Here is a 16,253-nt window from a genome sequence, read left to right as displayed (position 1 = left end):
GGAAGAGCCCAATGAACTGGACCATGAAGCCTCAGAGAATTATTCTCAGACCTTAAAACCAAATGATATTTGTAGGATTGGATTTGAAATCAGTAAACCCTTTACTCCTTTCATTTTTTTTTTCCTACTGGAATGGGAATATCTATTGTATACATTTTCTTCACTTCGTTTTGGGAGCAGATGATTTACTTTTTAGTTTCACCGATCCACATACTTAAATATACTACATTCATAGTCTCAATCATGCCTAATTTAGACAATTTAGATGATGAAATTTGGTACTTTTCAAGTTGATGATATTTAGATGAAATTTTGGATTTAGAGTTGATGCTGAAATGTGTTTTGGAGGAATGCTGTAATGAAATGAATGTACACATCCAAATCAACATGTATATGAATTTTAAGAATGCGAAGAGTGAAGTGTAGTGGGTTGGGTTCCCCCAATATTTGTGTCTATCTGGAACCTTGGAATATAATGTTACTTGGAAATAAAATCTTTGAAAATGTATTAAGATAAGGAACAAGATGAAACTATACTGAGATAGCTCTGTCCTCTATCTAATGAGAATTTCCCTACAAGAGATACAAAAGGACACAAAGAAGAAGCAAATATGAATATACAAATACACAGAGATTGGAGAAAGGTATCTATGACCCAAAGAACACCCTGGAGTTAGGGGGGAGGCCTGGGATAGTCTCTTTCTCACTGTCCCCAGAAAAAAAAATAAATTCTGCTGACACCTTGATTTGAGACTTCTGATTTCCACAATTGTGAACTTTTTAACTTTTAGTTACCATATTTGTGATAATTTATTATGACAGCAGTACTAGGAAAATAGTACACATACCTCACCATCAGAATTAAATGAAAGTATACCTATAACACAGGGAAATAAAATACAATTGTTTGCCTATAGTGAGTTCATTAAAAATTTATGCATACTTCCCAACAATGTAAAGTTCTATACACCCTTTTGCTTTTACCAAATTTTGTATGTGAATTCTGCCAAGTGGGGGAAGGAAGGACAATACCAATACTTGTCAAAATCTTTAAAAAATTAAAAGAGGAGGGAACACATTGACACATCCTAAAGCATTCCCAAAGCCTTTATTACTAATACCAAAGCTAATTAGACAAAAAGAATAGAAAACTACAAGCCAATATTCCTTGTGAATATTGATACAAAAGTCCTCAACAAACTACTAGCAAACCAAATTTGGCAACATATTAAAAGGTTTATACACCATAATCAAGTATGACTGATTCTCACAATACAAATTCTCACAATACAAATTTTGTTTTGATATACAAAAATCAATCAGTAAAATATACCACATCAACAGGGAAAAAAAACATAAAATCATATCAATAGGCGCACACACACACACACACACACACACACACACACAAATCTGACAAAATTCAATGCCCTTTCATGAAAACAAATTCAACAAAGTAAGAATAGAATGAAACTTCCTCCAACATAAGCAATAAATGAAAAAAACAACAGCTAACATCACACTTAATAGGGAAAAACTAAAAAATTTTCCCCTTTGGATCAAGAATAAGACAAAGACACCAGTATTTGCAAGTCCTAGTCAACACAGAATTTGGACATTCTAGTCATTAAAATTAGGCAAAAAAAGAAAATGAAAGGCATCCAAATTGGAAAGGAAGAGGTAAAATTATCTCTGCAGATGACATCATCTTACATGTAAAAAATCCTTAACAAGCATTAAAAAAAATCTGGTACAACTAATAAATACAAAAATTTGCAGGACAAAATTCAACACATAAAATCAGGTGTTTTTCTATACTTGTAACAATTAATAATCCAAGAATGAAACAAAAAAAACCCAAATCCTTTATAATAGCATCAAAAAAGAACCAAATACTAAGGAATGAACTTATTAACAAGGGGGTAAAAGACTAGTACACTGAAAACTACAAAATACTGCTGAAAGAAATTTAAAATGACATCAATAAATGGAAAGAAATCCCACATTCATGAACTGGAAGACTAGGATTCTTAAGGTGACAATAGTACCCAAAGTAATGGACAAATTCAATATAACTGCCATCCAATCCCAAAGGTATTTTTGTAAAAAATAGAAATGCATCCTAAAATTCGTAAGTAATGTCAAAAGACCCTGAATAGTCAAAACAATCCTTAAAAAGAAGAATCTGGACAACTCATACCCCTTGATTTAAATTTTAATACAAAATTCTATTAATCATGGAAGTTATGATGACAGATCTACAGACCAATGGAATAAAGACTTTAGAAATAAGCTTTAAGATAAATGTTGAAAGGATTTTCAACAAGGTTGCCAAAATAACTTTTTGTTGAAAAGGACAGTCTTTTCAAAAAATGGTGTTGAGAAAACTAGATATCAACATGCAAAAGAATGAAATTGTACCTTTACCTTATAATATATATAAAAATTTACTAAAAATGGATCAGAAACCTAATCCTAAGAGTGAAAACTATGAGACTCTTCGGAAAAAACACAGGGCAAAGTTTCAGTGACATTGGATTTGGCAGTGATTTCCTTGATCCAAAAAACAAAAGAAAAAATAAATTGGACTTCATTAAAATTAAAAATCTTTTGATAATCAATGAATACCATATCAAGACAGTAAAAATGCAACCCATAAAATGGAAACAGATATTTACATATAATTATCTGATAAGGGATTAATGAACAGAATACATAAAGAATCCCTACAACTCAACAACAAAACCAATTAAAAAGTAAATAAAGGACAAGAAAAGACATTTCTCTAAGGATGACATACATATGGTCAATAAGCATATGAAAAGATATTCAACATCCTTACTCATTAGGGAAATGCAAATTAAAATCACAATGAGATATCACTTGACCATCATTACAAAGCTATTACCAAAAAATAGAAAATAAATACTGATGAGGACATGGAGAAAATGGAACTTGAATGCTATCTTGGTAGGAACGCAAAATGGTGCATCTCTAAGGGAAATCTCTAAGGGAAACAATTTGGTAGTACCTTAAAAAGGTAATCATAGAATTGTCATATGATCCAGCAAAAGACACAAGATAGAATAGATGTTATCAGAGGTTGGGGTAAATGGGGAATAAGCAGTTTTTACTCATTAAGTATACTGTTTCTGACTGGGATGATGAAAATCTGGGAATAATGGCAATGATTATGTAACACTATAAATACACTTAATGCCACTGAACTGTACACTTAAAATTATTAAAAGGGGGGATTTTATGAGTATTTTTTCACAAAAGAAAATTTTTCCTTAAGGGACTCAAGACCTTGAGCAAGCTCAAAGAGCTGACAAAAACATATTCCAACACTCGTTGAGGGAAAACATTCATCATATATGACAGCAATTCATTAATTTTCAGGTGAATTTATTTAGGAAATGTAAAGAGAAAAAGGAAATATGCTTTGTTTTCCTTTTAAAATTTTTTTGCCTTAGAATACAAAATTAACCATAACATTATTTTCAAGGACTGGGTTATAGCTCAGTTGTACCGCACTTACCTAATGTGTGTGAGGTCCTAGGTTAGATCAGAAGCAATGCAAAAATAAATAAATAAATAGATAGATAAATAAATAAATAAATAAATAAATAAGAGATTTTAAAATCTCGCTTTTTGGTGGTGGTGGGGTACCGGGAATTGAACTCAGGGGCACTTGGCCACTGAGACACATCCCCAGCCCTATTTTGTATTTTATTTAGAGACAGGGTCTCACTAAGTTGCTTAGTGCCCCACTTTTGCTGAGTCTGGCTTTGAACTTGCAATCCTCCTGCCTCAGCCTCCCAAGCCAGTGGAATTACAGGCGTGCATCACCGCACCTGGCCAAATCTCACATTTTTGAAGAATGGAAAAATTATAAAATAAAATGGCCTTTAAAAGTGTTTTAAACCTTTCATTTAAGGGAATGAAAAATATAAAAAGTAAAATCATAAAATTAAAATTCTAAAGAGTTTTTTGTTATCAACATAAATTTTAGTGCTGAACCACCCTAATAAAAAGTTCTTCAGTCTCAGCTGAAATTGAAATTTCTCTGCTCTAGAAATGGGGTCAGGGGAGAGAGAATAGGGAAAGAAGAAATACTAGGGAATTGTAGGGCACGTGACATCAGAGAAATAGAAACCTACGATGGAGAAAAGGAAACCTAACTTGCAGACTAATGTTCTCTTCCTGGTCTTGGGGCCACACATGGCTAAGATGGTGCCTTGCAATCAGCCAGAAGGCAATACCCTGGGTTGTGAGGAAAAATCCGACCACCGCTAGGATAGGCTCAGAACCCTTCCGCCCTCATGGACAGCTCGTGTCTCCCCTTACTGCCTGTAGAATGGGTGTACACGTGAACTCCCCTCACCCTGCTGACCTTTATCCTGATTGGCTCCTGTGCCTTATATTAGCTGTGTGTGCTTCGTCAATAAAGGAGCTCCAGCCTTGACTGGTCTCCCTTAGGCGGTGAGGGAGAGCTGGGTGCCAGTGGTCAATCTGCCCTCTCCTTTCTTGGCTCCTCCTGGCGGAGTGGTGTTCTCCCTATCTCTCCTGCAGGTAAGGAGGGAACAGGACTAAAAACCCCAACAGGGAATTATATTGTTCAAATTATATTATTATATTGTGTGCCTGGAAGAATATATAACAAATCCCATCATTATGTATGACTATAATGCACTAATGAAAAATACAGAAAAAAACAAAAATATAAAGAAAAAAAATCATTTGCCATAGAGAAACAAAGAGGTCTAATTTCTCTTTCACAAGATTAAAAAGGTCAGCATTATTCACTTCTGGGCTAAAGATGTCCCACTTACTACCCCAGTTGCTTTCACCTCATATTTTCTCATCATACTAATCATTCTGAATATATACCTTATGTAGCAAGGCAAATACATGCAATGCTAACAGTCATAAATTGGCTAAACAAAGATCTACTTTGAGAAGGGAATTAAGGCTGAGTTTGAGCTCAGAAGGAATAGTGGAGACGAAATAGATTTGGTGTCAGACAGACTAGCTCTCTCTACTGGGAATCCTAGCTTTACAACTTATAAGCTATGGTGACCAAAAGCAAATTACTTATCCTTTATGTGATTTAGTTAATTCCCCAACTTATGCATCTGTAAAATCATGTGGGCATTGTATATTAAAATATTAAAAACATTATCTGAGTCATAATATACCCTCTGCAAAACAATTATTATTATTAATTATACCTCATGAGTATAGGAATGGAGCTACTGAAAAAGATTCTAAAGATATTTTACATTTTTGCCTTTACACTTGTCTCCCACACCCCACCCAGTTTGAAGTCTAATGGGAATTTTAGTTCAAAATGACATAAATTTACCATTATTCCGTTTAAAAATTGAGCTGAAATGATGATACATTTACCACCACCAAAAAAGGTTTATTGAGATATAATTCACATTTCATTTATCATGCAGTTCACCTATTTAAAGCAGTGTAACATTCAATGTACTTTACTATATTTGTGGTTATGCAATCATCACCACAATAAATTTTAAAACATTTTTGTCACCCCAAAATTGTAATCAATGCCCACTAGCAGTAATTTCCATGTCACCTCCAGTCTTCTCTTTTATGATAGCAAATTTTCAAAAAATAACTAGAAATAAATACTGAAAAAGAATGTGAAAATCATGAATTAGAGATTTTGAAGGCTTTCGACAAGATAGAGCATATGAAATCAGAGTAATAGAGTGGAGAGAACAATAGTCCAGTACAGAGGCTGGCAAACAATGGTTCATGTGGGCAAATCTTCCAGCTCATCTTTTACTTTTTTATGTCAAGATAAAAAAAAAAAAAAGTCATAGTTTTTTACACTTCTAAATGGCTAAAAGTAAAAAATAGAACATTTTGGGACATGTGAAAACCATATGAAATTCAAGTTTTAGCATTCATAAATAAAGTGTTTTTAAAACAGACTTACTCATTTGCTAATGCTGTCTATGGCTGCTTTCCCATAGCAAAGTTCAATAGCTGCAAAAAAGACCTCATTAGTTGCTAAACCCAAAATATTTACTATCTGGTCCCAGAAAAGTGTGCCTACTTATGCCAAACACAAATACATGATACTATTTCAGGGAAGGTGTAACTTTTCTTTTCATGGCCTCAAGAGGTCCTGTGCTAGTTCAGAATAAGGGAGGATAGTAGTCTAAACAGAAAACTGGTCTGAAAGAAATTTGGTCTGCAAAGTATGAAGATTGGAAAATTAGAATATTGTCTTTCTTATTTAGCTACTACAGAAGGAATTAGCCTGTTTCTTCCCGGCTTATCCACTGTGGAGCAAAGCATACCAAGAAATTAGACCTACCAACCAATAAACAACTCCCTGTCAGTCTTTTTTTTTTTTTCTTTCCCATTTAAATTAAGATTTCTTGGGAAAACAAGGAAGAGAAAACCCATTCCAGTACCCATATCATTCAATTGGTCTTTCATTTATTAACATGAATGGATAACCAAGGATCATCAACATTCAGGAAAAACACAATCATGAAAAAGAATGCTTATGATAAAAACAAGCAACCTTGGAAAAAGCAAAAGAAATTCAAAAAGTAGAAAAAAAAAGAATTATTTACCATGTTCAGAGATTCTGGAAAGATGTCGCATTTATAAAACCAGAGGCATATGAGAGAACAGAATAAAAGAGATTAGAATAGAATAAGAGAATAACAGTTTCATCAAATTTAATAGAGAGTGCCACTTCCACCAATATACCAAAAAACAGAAAAGCTGAAGAAAATTTGAAAAAACACACAGGAGGCATTGAAAGGAGTAATAATCTTCCTTAAAAAGTTACAGGAGGGCTGGGACTGTAGTTTAGTGGTAGAGCACTTGCCTAGCATGTGTGAGGCGCTGGGTTTAATTCTCAGCACCACATATAAATAAAATAACAGTCTGTCAACAAAAACAAAATTATAGGAAAAGAGACAGAATCCATCCACCCTGCTCCTGCCACTCACACAAACAAAGGAAGAAAAAATAACTGAAGGAACCCAGAGAATACAGAAGTAGAAAAATAAAAATACACAGACGCGCAGACACATCTAAGATCTAGGGCATAGCCTGTCAAACTGGAGGGCAGAAGCCAAATCCAGCAAACCCTGCTGTGATACACATGGTTTACTACAACACAATTATGCTCATTTGTTTATACATTGTGTGACTGCTTTTGTGGGGGGCTGCAACACAAACCATATGAATTACAAAACCCCAAATATTTATTATTTTGACTTCTACAGAAAAAGTTTGCCAAATCTTGATCTAAAACTGCACTTTAATATAGTACTAGCCACAAACAGATGTTTAAATTTGGATAATTAAAATTAAACAAGATTTAAAGTCCAGTTCTTTATTTACAGTAGTTATATTTCAAGTGCATAATAGTCACGCATGATCAATGGTATTTACTGGACAATGAAGATATAAGACTTCTTCATCAACTCAAGAAGTTCTAAAAGACAGGACTCATCTGGAATTACCACAAAAAAGTACTGGGACTGCAGTTTAACTACTGTTTTTAAAAGATCTATAGTAAAAAATAAAACTTAAGAGGAGCGAAGGAGAAATAAATTCAAAAAAAGATAAAAATTATTGACATTAGAAATTAAAATAATTAATGCATGAATCTAACACCTTATTCTTTGAAAATACCACTAAAACAGACCTTTTAAAAAATTCAAAATTAATCAGAAAGGAAAAACATGAATTGAGGGGAATATCAAAGATATAGCATTACAAATAAGAAACTATCACCACAATATGGAAGAAATTATAAAAGAATTCAATATTGACAATGCAATTAAATGCTATTGAATTTTAAAATAATTTTAAAAAGCATTTCCTAAGAAAACACAACTCAAAGAGAGGTAGAATAATTATACAGAAGAAAAGCTATGAATTATATTTTTTAATTGTGTAGTACACAGCTCCAATTTGGTTAATGAAAATGTTTCTTACAATTTCTCATTTATATCTCATCCTTCAAAGACTGATCACAAACATATATCATAGCCAGACTCTAAATTGAGAAATAGAAGTCAAAATAATATATTACTCTCTGTTAATACTATCCAATGGTCCATGATTATATATTTCTTCAAAGGAAATCTTTACTAGCCTGTAGGATTCTTCATGCAAATTTAGGAAATGTGACGTATAAAAGATTCATATGAAATGGTTTTAAATACTTGACATATTCCTGAGCTCTCATAATTATTCAAACTGAAGGGAAATGGATAACATTTCAGCAGAAATGTCCACAATAATTAGAACATCACACATGCTAAGATTAGCACAGTAGCTTTATGCCTACGAGATTTAAGTTGACATGTAAAAGGAGTACCAGTTAGCTGTTGTTTAATTTCTCATTGTACAATATAAAGAAAAATCTCAGATTAAAAATTTATGAATACTAGTCCATTCTACTTTTATAATTATTTTATGAAACCACTAAAAATTTTCAGTGTATACCATTTAAACTGTCTTTTTCAGCTTTATTATTTCTATAGATACACTAACTTGACAAATCTTTTAGAACCAAAGGATGTTTATTGTTTGGCACATTTGCTTTATTGCATTTAACAGTGCAAAGTCTGAGTATGCAATGGTTTTTAAATTTTAATTTAAATTCCCGAGTCTTCTATTTGTATTTTAAAATCCACCAAAATTAAGATGAATATAAGTACTCATTTATGCTAGACAGTCCTGGTTTACCACCCACTTGGCTGGAATCCAATATAATTCAGGATATCAACACTCTTAAATTATCCTAAATAATTCATGTATTAAAGAGGAAATCAAAATGAAAATTAGAAAATACTTTTAAATAAATGATGAAAGATTAAATGCTAAAAGTGCTTAGAGAAAATGACATTCTTACTATATGTAGTCTAGTAGAATAGACAGCAGAAAATCAAAGAATTAAACTTCTATTGGAAAAAAAGAACCAAAACCTCAGCAAATCAAAACCAAGGAATCTAGAGGGAGGAAAATAAAAAGTGCAATAACTGATAAAATAGTAAACAGAAAACCCAAAAACAAAAATTTAAAAGTTGGGTTTTTTTAAAGGATAATGAAAATTTTAAATCCCTAGTAAAACTAATAGAAAAAAAGAAAACCTCACTATAGTCACTAAAAAGATACTAAGAACTGCTTCCAATACTCAAAACGTACCAGAAAAAAAGGCTCAGAACAGACCCTCTATCCTTTAGGTAATAAATCTAGACAAAGGACACAAAGTAAGACCCTACACATTTGATGATAGAAACAGATTTTGCTGTGGAGTCAAAGTCCTAAAAATGGACAGCCATTTTATGGAGTGAGTTTGCAATGTTCACTGATTTAATTTGGAAGATTGTTCAGTGTGACTGAAACTCTGAGAAATAATAAGCCATCCTTCTGAAGAACTCTAGGACCACAAATTAACTAATGGAATATAGAATCTAGAAAGAAATCTAATTATGTATGGCTTTACTTACTAAAAAGTAATGAGGGAATATTGCAGAGAAAGAATTATCTTTTTCAATAAACAGTGCTAGTCAACAGGGTATATAAGAAAAACAAATGCACCTTTACTCCTACCTCACACCAAACACACACAACAAAATTTTGTTCTAACAGATAGTAGATATAAATGTTTAAAATTACACAGCGGGGCTTTTAGAAGAAAACATAAGAGGTCATCTTCAGAATCTTGGAGTAGGCAAACCTAGCCACAAAATACATTAAGAAAGCATTGATGCCAGAATATTGGAAATATTTTTTTAAAGTCCTACAAATCCTTACAGGAAAGAAATAAAATAAAAAATTTTAAAATTAGCAGTCATGGATAGACACTTCACAAAGGTGGTCTCCCAAATAGCCAACAAATATGGGAACAGGTGCTCAATTTCATCAGTCCAAATCCTAATGACAATGTTATACCACAACCCTCACAGAATGGTTAAAATGAAGAGAGCAAACATTAAGTGTTGTTAAGGATGAATAACAACTGAAATTCTCAAACACGCCTAGTAAAACTTGGCAAAATCATGTTGGAAAAACACTTGATTACAAATGGGAAACTATACAAATTACTTTCAACAGCAGAATGGGTAATTAATTATAATACACTTATAAAGTACTATAGAACAATAAGAATAAATCATTCTCAACTATACACATTAGGAGGATCCTTTCACATTGATTGATCAAAAGAAGTCAAATATAAGTGTACATACTATAATGTAAAACATCAAGTAAAACAAAACTATGATGTTAGCAGTCAGAATTGTGGTTTCCTTTTTTAAGTACAGTGGCAGGAAAAAGGTAAAAAACATTACCAGAGGTCCAGGACTCCCTCTGTGCAGGAATGACCTTAAACTTCATTCCTTCAAATATGTTGCCAGAATAACAGGAGGACTAGTAATAAGCCTTCAAAAACTGTCTTATACACTTTACCTGCATTGACACTACTGTAATATGGACCCTAGGGCTGAAAACATGACAGAAGGGGAGCCCCTTTAGGTCATGAGGTGCTAGTTGCTTACCATGCCCATTATGTTTTCTGGTGTACCTTAAATTGGTTGCCAGCAGAATGTAATTAAAAACTGAGATTATTATAATGGTTAATATCACTCTGATGCATGGTGAGATGGCTTTATTGAGGACATCTAGGTAAAAGTGAAATTTAAAGAATAAGTTCACTATTGGCCTTCAAGAGGAAGGCAACATGATGAATACAGGAGACTGAATGAATGCTATAATTCAAAGAGTAAGGGAATTTATACTGATGTGGCTAAAGAGACAGTTAGCAAGAACTGTAGGCACATCCTTAAAATATTTTCTTTTTATATGATCAGACTTCTATTTTGAAAAGATCAGTTCAGCTCTTGAATGAGAAGAATGGACTTCAGATCAAAGATGAACATTTAACACTCCAGAATGAATTGAAGAGCTCTTAAGAAGTAACACCCATAGATTTTAGTAATGGACTGTATATGGTAAAATGAGATAATGAGGTACAAAAGAGGAATTGGATCCCCCAAAGTTCCTTAGCATAGGCAACTAATCCTACATTTGCTTCTATCACTTACTGAGATAAAATTCACTAGATGAGATTCAGATGGGACATTATGAGTTTGAGATCCCACCAATTCAAGGGACAAAGAAAGTACATAGAGTATGTGGTGCCTCACACATGCTAGGCAAGCGCTGTACCATTAAGCCATAACCCCAGCCTGAAAGTTTTGATTCTGTAGGTCAGAGAATTGAAATGCATTACAAATATATTAATCATTAACATATAAATGGTGATTGAAATTGGGGTTAAATGAAATAGAATATACAATAAAGAGAAAATGATCTTAAGGGACTCAAGATTTAACAGCAGAAATGAAGAGGAAAAAATCTTATTTTCATTTATACCTTTGTGCCTCCTCTTTTCAAACAGTGATCTCTCTCATGATTCAATTCCATTCCTTCTATCTCATTCAGGTCCTTTATCAATTTTATAGAATCTCTTTCCAGTACCATTACATACTCTATTTCCTCTCTATCACTTTCTTACACACATCAACAAAACCTTTCCCCTTTGGATATAGACCAATGATAGGGATAGCTGGGTCAAATGGTGGTTCCATTCCCAGTTTTCCAAGGAATCTCCATACTGCTTTCCATATTGGCTGTACCAATTTGCAGTCCCACCAGCAACGTATGAGTGTGCCTTTTTCCCTACATCCTTGCCAACTCTTATTGTTGTTTGTATTCTTAATAGCTGCCATTCTGACTGGAGTGAGATGAAATCTTAGAGCACTTTTGATTTGCATTTCTCTACTTGCTAGAGATGATGAACACTTTTTCATATAGTTGTTGAACAGCATACCTCAGGGGCACAGCCACATCAATGTTTACTGCAGCACAATTCACAATACCTAAATTGTGGAAGCAACCCAGACGCCCTTCAGCAGATGTATGGATAAAAAAATTGTGGTATATATGCACAATGGAATATTACTCAGCAAAAAAAGTGAATAAAAACACTGGCATTTTTAGGTAAATGGATAGAGTTGGAGAAGATGATGCTAAGCAAAGCCAATCTCAAAAAACCAAATGCCAAATGTTTATCTGATATAAGGAGGCTGCTTCATAGTGGGGAGGGAGGGGGAGTATGGGAGGAATAGAGGAACTCTAGATAGGGCAAAGGGGAGGGAAAGAAAGGAAGAGGACATGGGGTTAGAAATGATGGTGAAACAAGATGGACATCATTATTCAAAGTACATGTATCAAGACACGAATGGTGTGAATATACTTTGTATACAACCAGAGATATGAAAACTTGTGCTCTATATCTATAATATGAATTGTAATGCATTCTGCTATCATATATAACAAATTAGAATAAAAAGAATTAAAAAAAAAAAACCTTTCCCCAAACCTTTACCATCTTCCTCTGTTCTACTTCACAGCAAAGCTTTCTCAAATGTAAAATAATCTATTGTTTTTTTTTTGGGGGGGGGGTTGTGGGGGGATACCAGAGATTGAACTCAAGGGCACTCACTTGACCACTGAGCCACATCTCCAGCCTACTTAGGAGGCTGAGGGCAGGAGAATCACTTAAGCCCAAGAGCTGGAGGTCAGTCTGGACAACTTGTTAGAGATCCTTGACCCTCAAAACAAAGTAAAAGAAAACACATAAAAGTTATCATAGATCATTGGTCAGAGTTAAGAGTAATCAGTGGTACAGGGGTGATTTTGGAGTTCTTTTTAAAGTTTGGCCATCTGTCAATCATGAATGCCTTTTAAAAACACCCACTCCCAACCCCCACATCTGATTTGAAAATTAAAAAAAAATTAAATCCAAAACATAGCTCTAAATTACATGTTTCTTTTTTACATATAAAATTTACACTGTAATAAGAAAGATTCACAAATTACTAGAGATCACAAATTACTAGAACTACACATCTAATATCAGGGTTTTTTTTTAAAAGAGAACTGAAGTATTGTCTATTATCTGCAGCTGCTTTATAACAGCAAACCACAATTAAATGTGTGAACAAGGTTGTCAGAGTAACACTTGTCATTCACACCGCTTATAGAAAGACGCTCCAAGATTTCCAGAAGCACTAATTAAAAATAACAAAAGCTTCTCGCGGGCACTTCTCAAAGATGTATATTTTATCAGACAGGAAAACAAAATCGTCTCAAAGTTCAAGAGTTTTTCACTCTAAAGTCAAACATCCAACCCAACTAAGTACTAAAGAACTAACCCCAGACGGTCAGCAAGCAACTCGTTAACAGTTACAATCCTTTCGAGATAAGACAATCATTAAGAAAAAAGCCTCATGAGGAACTGAACGGATCTTCCTTTAGAAATCAGAAGAGAAAGGGTCGGGGGAAAATATCTCCCCTTTTTACTATCGAGAAAGGTAGACGTAAACTCCAGCTTAATCAGTGGCTTGATTAAGCCCTTAGGACTTCTTGCTTCACCAATCTTTTCTTTAACTCAACGTGAATGAAAGCAAGGAATACCAGAAGAAAGGAGAATGACATTACCCACCTCTGGCCCCAAAGAACCCGGGGAGACACTCACCCAAGACTCAGGTGGGCCTTTCTCACCTGGGTTCCGCAGAAGTCCTCCGTCCTTACGTCTGCGCACTTTTCAGCAATACGCCTTGCGATTGGTTGGCTCGTGAGGGACCTCTCAGTCTTATTGGCTACTGGAGCGACGGTCGGAGCGAAGAGGCGGGAGTTAGGCGCTGACTCTGACAGGCCGGCTGCCTGAGTTCCCAGGGCTCCTATTGGGTCAGCGCACGAGCCTCCAAGATGGCGGCAGAGGCAACCTGCGGCTCGGGCGCGGCGAGTACCAAGTCTGTGGCAGAGGCAGCCCGAAAGAGCAACATCACCAGTTTCCAGAGGAGGGGTCCTAAAGCCGGTGGGACTGAGAGCAGCGGCCCTCGATTGGTGTCTATTGCGGGCACGCGACCGTCGTTGCGGAATGGACAACTGCTGGTATCAACTGGGCTCCCCGCCCTGGACCAGCTCTTAGGTCGGTTCAGAACGGATGTGGGCTCACCGGAGGGAAAACTTAGGGAGGGGGCCTGTCGGGAGAGCCACCTTGATCCCCGCCCTCAAGTGTTCCCCCTCAGAGACGTGGAAAGGAGAGCCCTGGCTTGAGGAAGGGGAGGAAGGGATGCAAGATTTCTAAGTGCTGTTAACCAAACCCGTTTTAATGCCCCTACTCTCTTCTTGCCTTCTGTCCATTAGCCCATTCTCAGATTAGGATGGGATCCCTATAGGCTTCCTAGTGAAAGAGAAGCTTTACTATATGGAAAATGGTTAGGCTTTCAGCTAGGACTCCCTCATGGTATCTGAGTACACCCCTCTCTCTGCCAACCTCAAGTAGCTCACTGCTCGCACTGAAGTACAAAGTTTTTATCCTTGTGAGAGAAGAGCTTTAGTCAAAAATACTGAAAAATGTATTTCCCACTCATTCACCACCAGGCTGCTTATTTCCTTAAATCTTAAACCAGGTTGGCTTTTAAAAGACTGTATATGAAAGATGTATGTTGACTCAGTAGTTAAAGCCATCTTTTGTAATTTGATGGTTCAATTCCTGTTTGCATTAAATATGTGCATTTTTAAAACTTTTTTTTTTCTATATACATTTTGCTTCCCAGAGTTGGTTGCTGCTAAATACCAACGGGTAGGTTTTAATTTAATGCACATCTTAACGGGAAGAAGTCCAGTTTCCTAGACTTTCCTTTATAATTTATGGAAGTTTTCATGAAAAGCCTACTGAAGGAGTATGCTTGTTTAATAAGTGTTATGTTGAAAGTGTTGACCACATTAGCCTGGTAGGAAGTATATGCTGTGTTAATAAAGTTTATTGATTAATTTCTGTCTGAATGCTGCCTTGTTAAAATTGGTCTATTATACTTCATTACTGCTTTCATTGTATGTGTCTGTTATATCTGGTGCAGTATTGTAATATATTGCCCCTGCATTTGCTTATCTTGCTACTTGACATTTTCCATAATCCGCCCCTCCCCTTCACCCTGCAAGGTAAGCTTTTCAAACATTTAGTGCAGAAGTACATAACAAGACAAGCAACTTATGAAAAAGAGTATGGCTTCTCGATTCTGTTATTTTTAGTACTAACTGGATCCCAAGTATTTCTATATAAATTTAAGTATTTTCAAAATATATAGTTAGCAACTATTCATTTCACATTGTCTCCCTGTGAGCCTCACTTGGTAGCCTCCTATATTTGAACTTAAAGCTTCAAAGCTATTCCTAGTCATTTTATATGTATATTTTTTAATTCAATGGAAATTTGCAGTTTCATTCACTTGATGACTATTACTCTCCAAATAAAAAGGCCACAAATGTGGCATCATGCCTTCAATTCCTCATTAAAGTAACAAAATGTACCTAGCAAATTTCCTAGAACTTAGTAGTTTCTTCATAAATTTTTTGTTAAAGAAAAATAATTTGTCAGGAAAAAACATACAAGAGATTGTGAAACACATAGGATGGAGTTAGGTGTTACTTCTAAAAGCAAATTTAGGAGTAATATAAACAGTCACATAACTTGCGACAATGTGAGCTGATCTATAGGGTTCAAATGTAGTGTTCTGAATTAATAGCTATCTCATATTTTTGAGGACTTGTTTTCAAGGAATTTTGACCATTCATTGAATCTAACAGTGATTTAATTATAGTCTTCAAGCACCCACCAAAAAAGAGAACTCAAAGCACCTTCCACATGTGTTTCTACAAAAATATAAACTTGAACAGTAATTTTTAAAAATTCCAGATTTGTTTGGGGTGTGGAGAACCCTAGGATTCAAGTTTATGCTAAAATACAAGCTTATGCAAAAATTCATGTTCATTAGGATGATTGAAACTGTATAAGTTTTTGGATATTTTCAAATATATTTTGCATTGAGCAATTCATTCTCAAAATGCACAGAAGTTGAACAGTTGGGATAATAGGAATATTACATTTGTAATAATAATTTCTCTAAAAGTATTTCTATTGTTGTTAGTTTATTAATGACATTTTTGTATTTTGATTTTCTGTTTTGTGTGGTCATGAGAGCAAACACTTCAGATTTATTTTATATGATTTGGAAAGTGAGATATTTGGCTACTAATATGTATACACACAAGTATAAGCAATTTAAACTATATTTTTATTCTAATATAGTATTTTACTCAGATTATGA

General features: G+C 34.6%; 2 protein-coding genes across 10 annotated transcripts in view; one reads left to right on the top strand and one right to left on the bottom strand.

Moving 5' to 3' along the window:
* The window catches only part of Immp1l (inner mitochondrial membrane peptidase subunit 1), a 74,679-nt gene extending 60,991 nt beyond the window's left edge, over positions 1 to 13,688 (bottom strand). Inside the window, exon 1 of one of the 7 annotated variants that reach the window (XM_026404141.2) lies at positions 13,616 to 13,688. The gene's annotated coding sequence lies outside the window, so the exon portion shown is untranslated. Of the gene's footprint in view, positions 1 to 12,580; positions 12,600 to 13,582 lie in introns of those variants that run through there. The other 6 variants (XM_026404160.2, XM_026404120.2, XM_026404126.2 and 3 more) reach the window with 6 other exon arrangements.
* A 152-nt stretch (positions 13,689 to 13,840) lies between these two features.
* The window catches only part of Elp4 (elongator acetyltransferase complex subunit 4), a 231,660-nt gene continuing 229,247 nt past the window's right edge, over positions 13,841 to 16,253 (top strand). For all 3 annotated transcript variants that reach the window (XM_026404399.2, XM_077797494.1, XM_077797493.1), the window contains exon 1: positions 13,841 to 14,071. In XM_026404399.2, the coding sequence (XP_026260184.2) occupies positions 13,849 to 14,071 (223 nt within the window). In that variant the 5' untranslated portion in view covers positions 13,841 to 13,848. The remainder of the gene's footprint in view (positions 14,072 to 16,253) is intronic.

This window comes from Urocitellus parryii, chromosome 4, assembly GCF_045843805.1.
Source record: "Urocitellus parryii isolate mUroPar1 chromosome 4, mUroPar1.hap1, whole genome shotgun sequence".
In the NCBI taxonomy this organism is placed as follows: Eukaryota; Metazoa; Chordata; class Mammalia; order Rodentia; family Sciuridae; genus Urocitellus; species Urocitellus parryii.
This window is presented reverse-complemented; position numbering and strand designations above follow the sequence as displayed.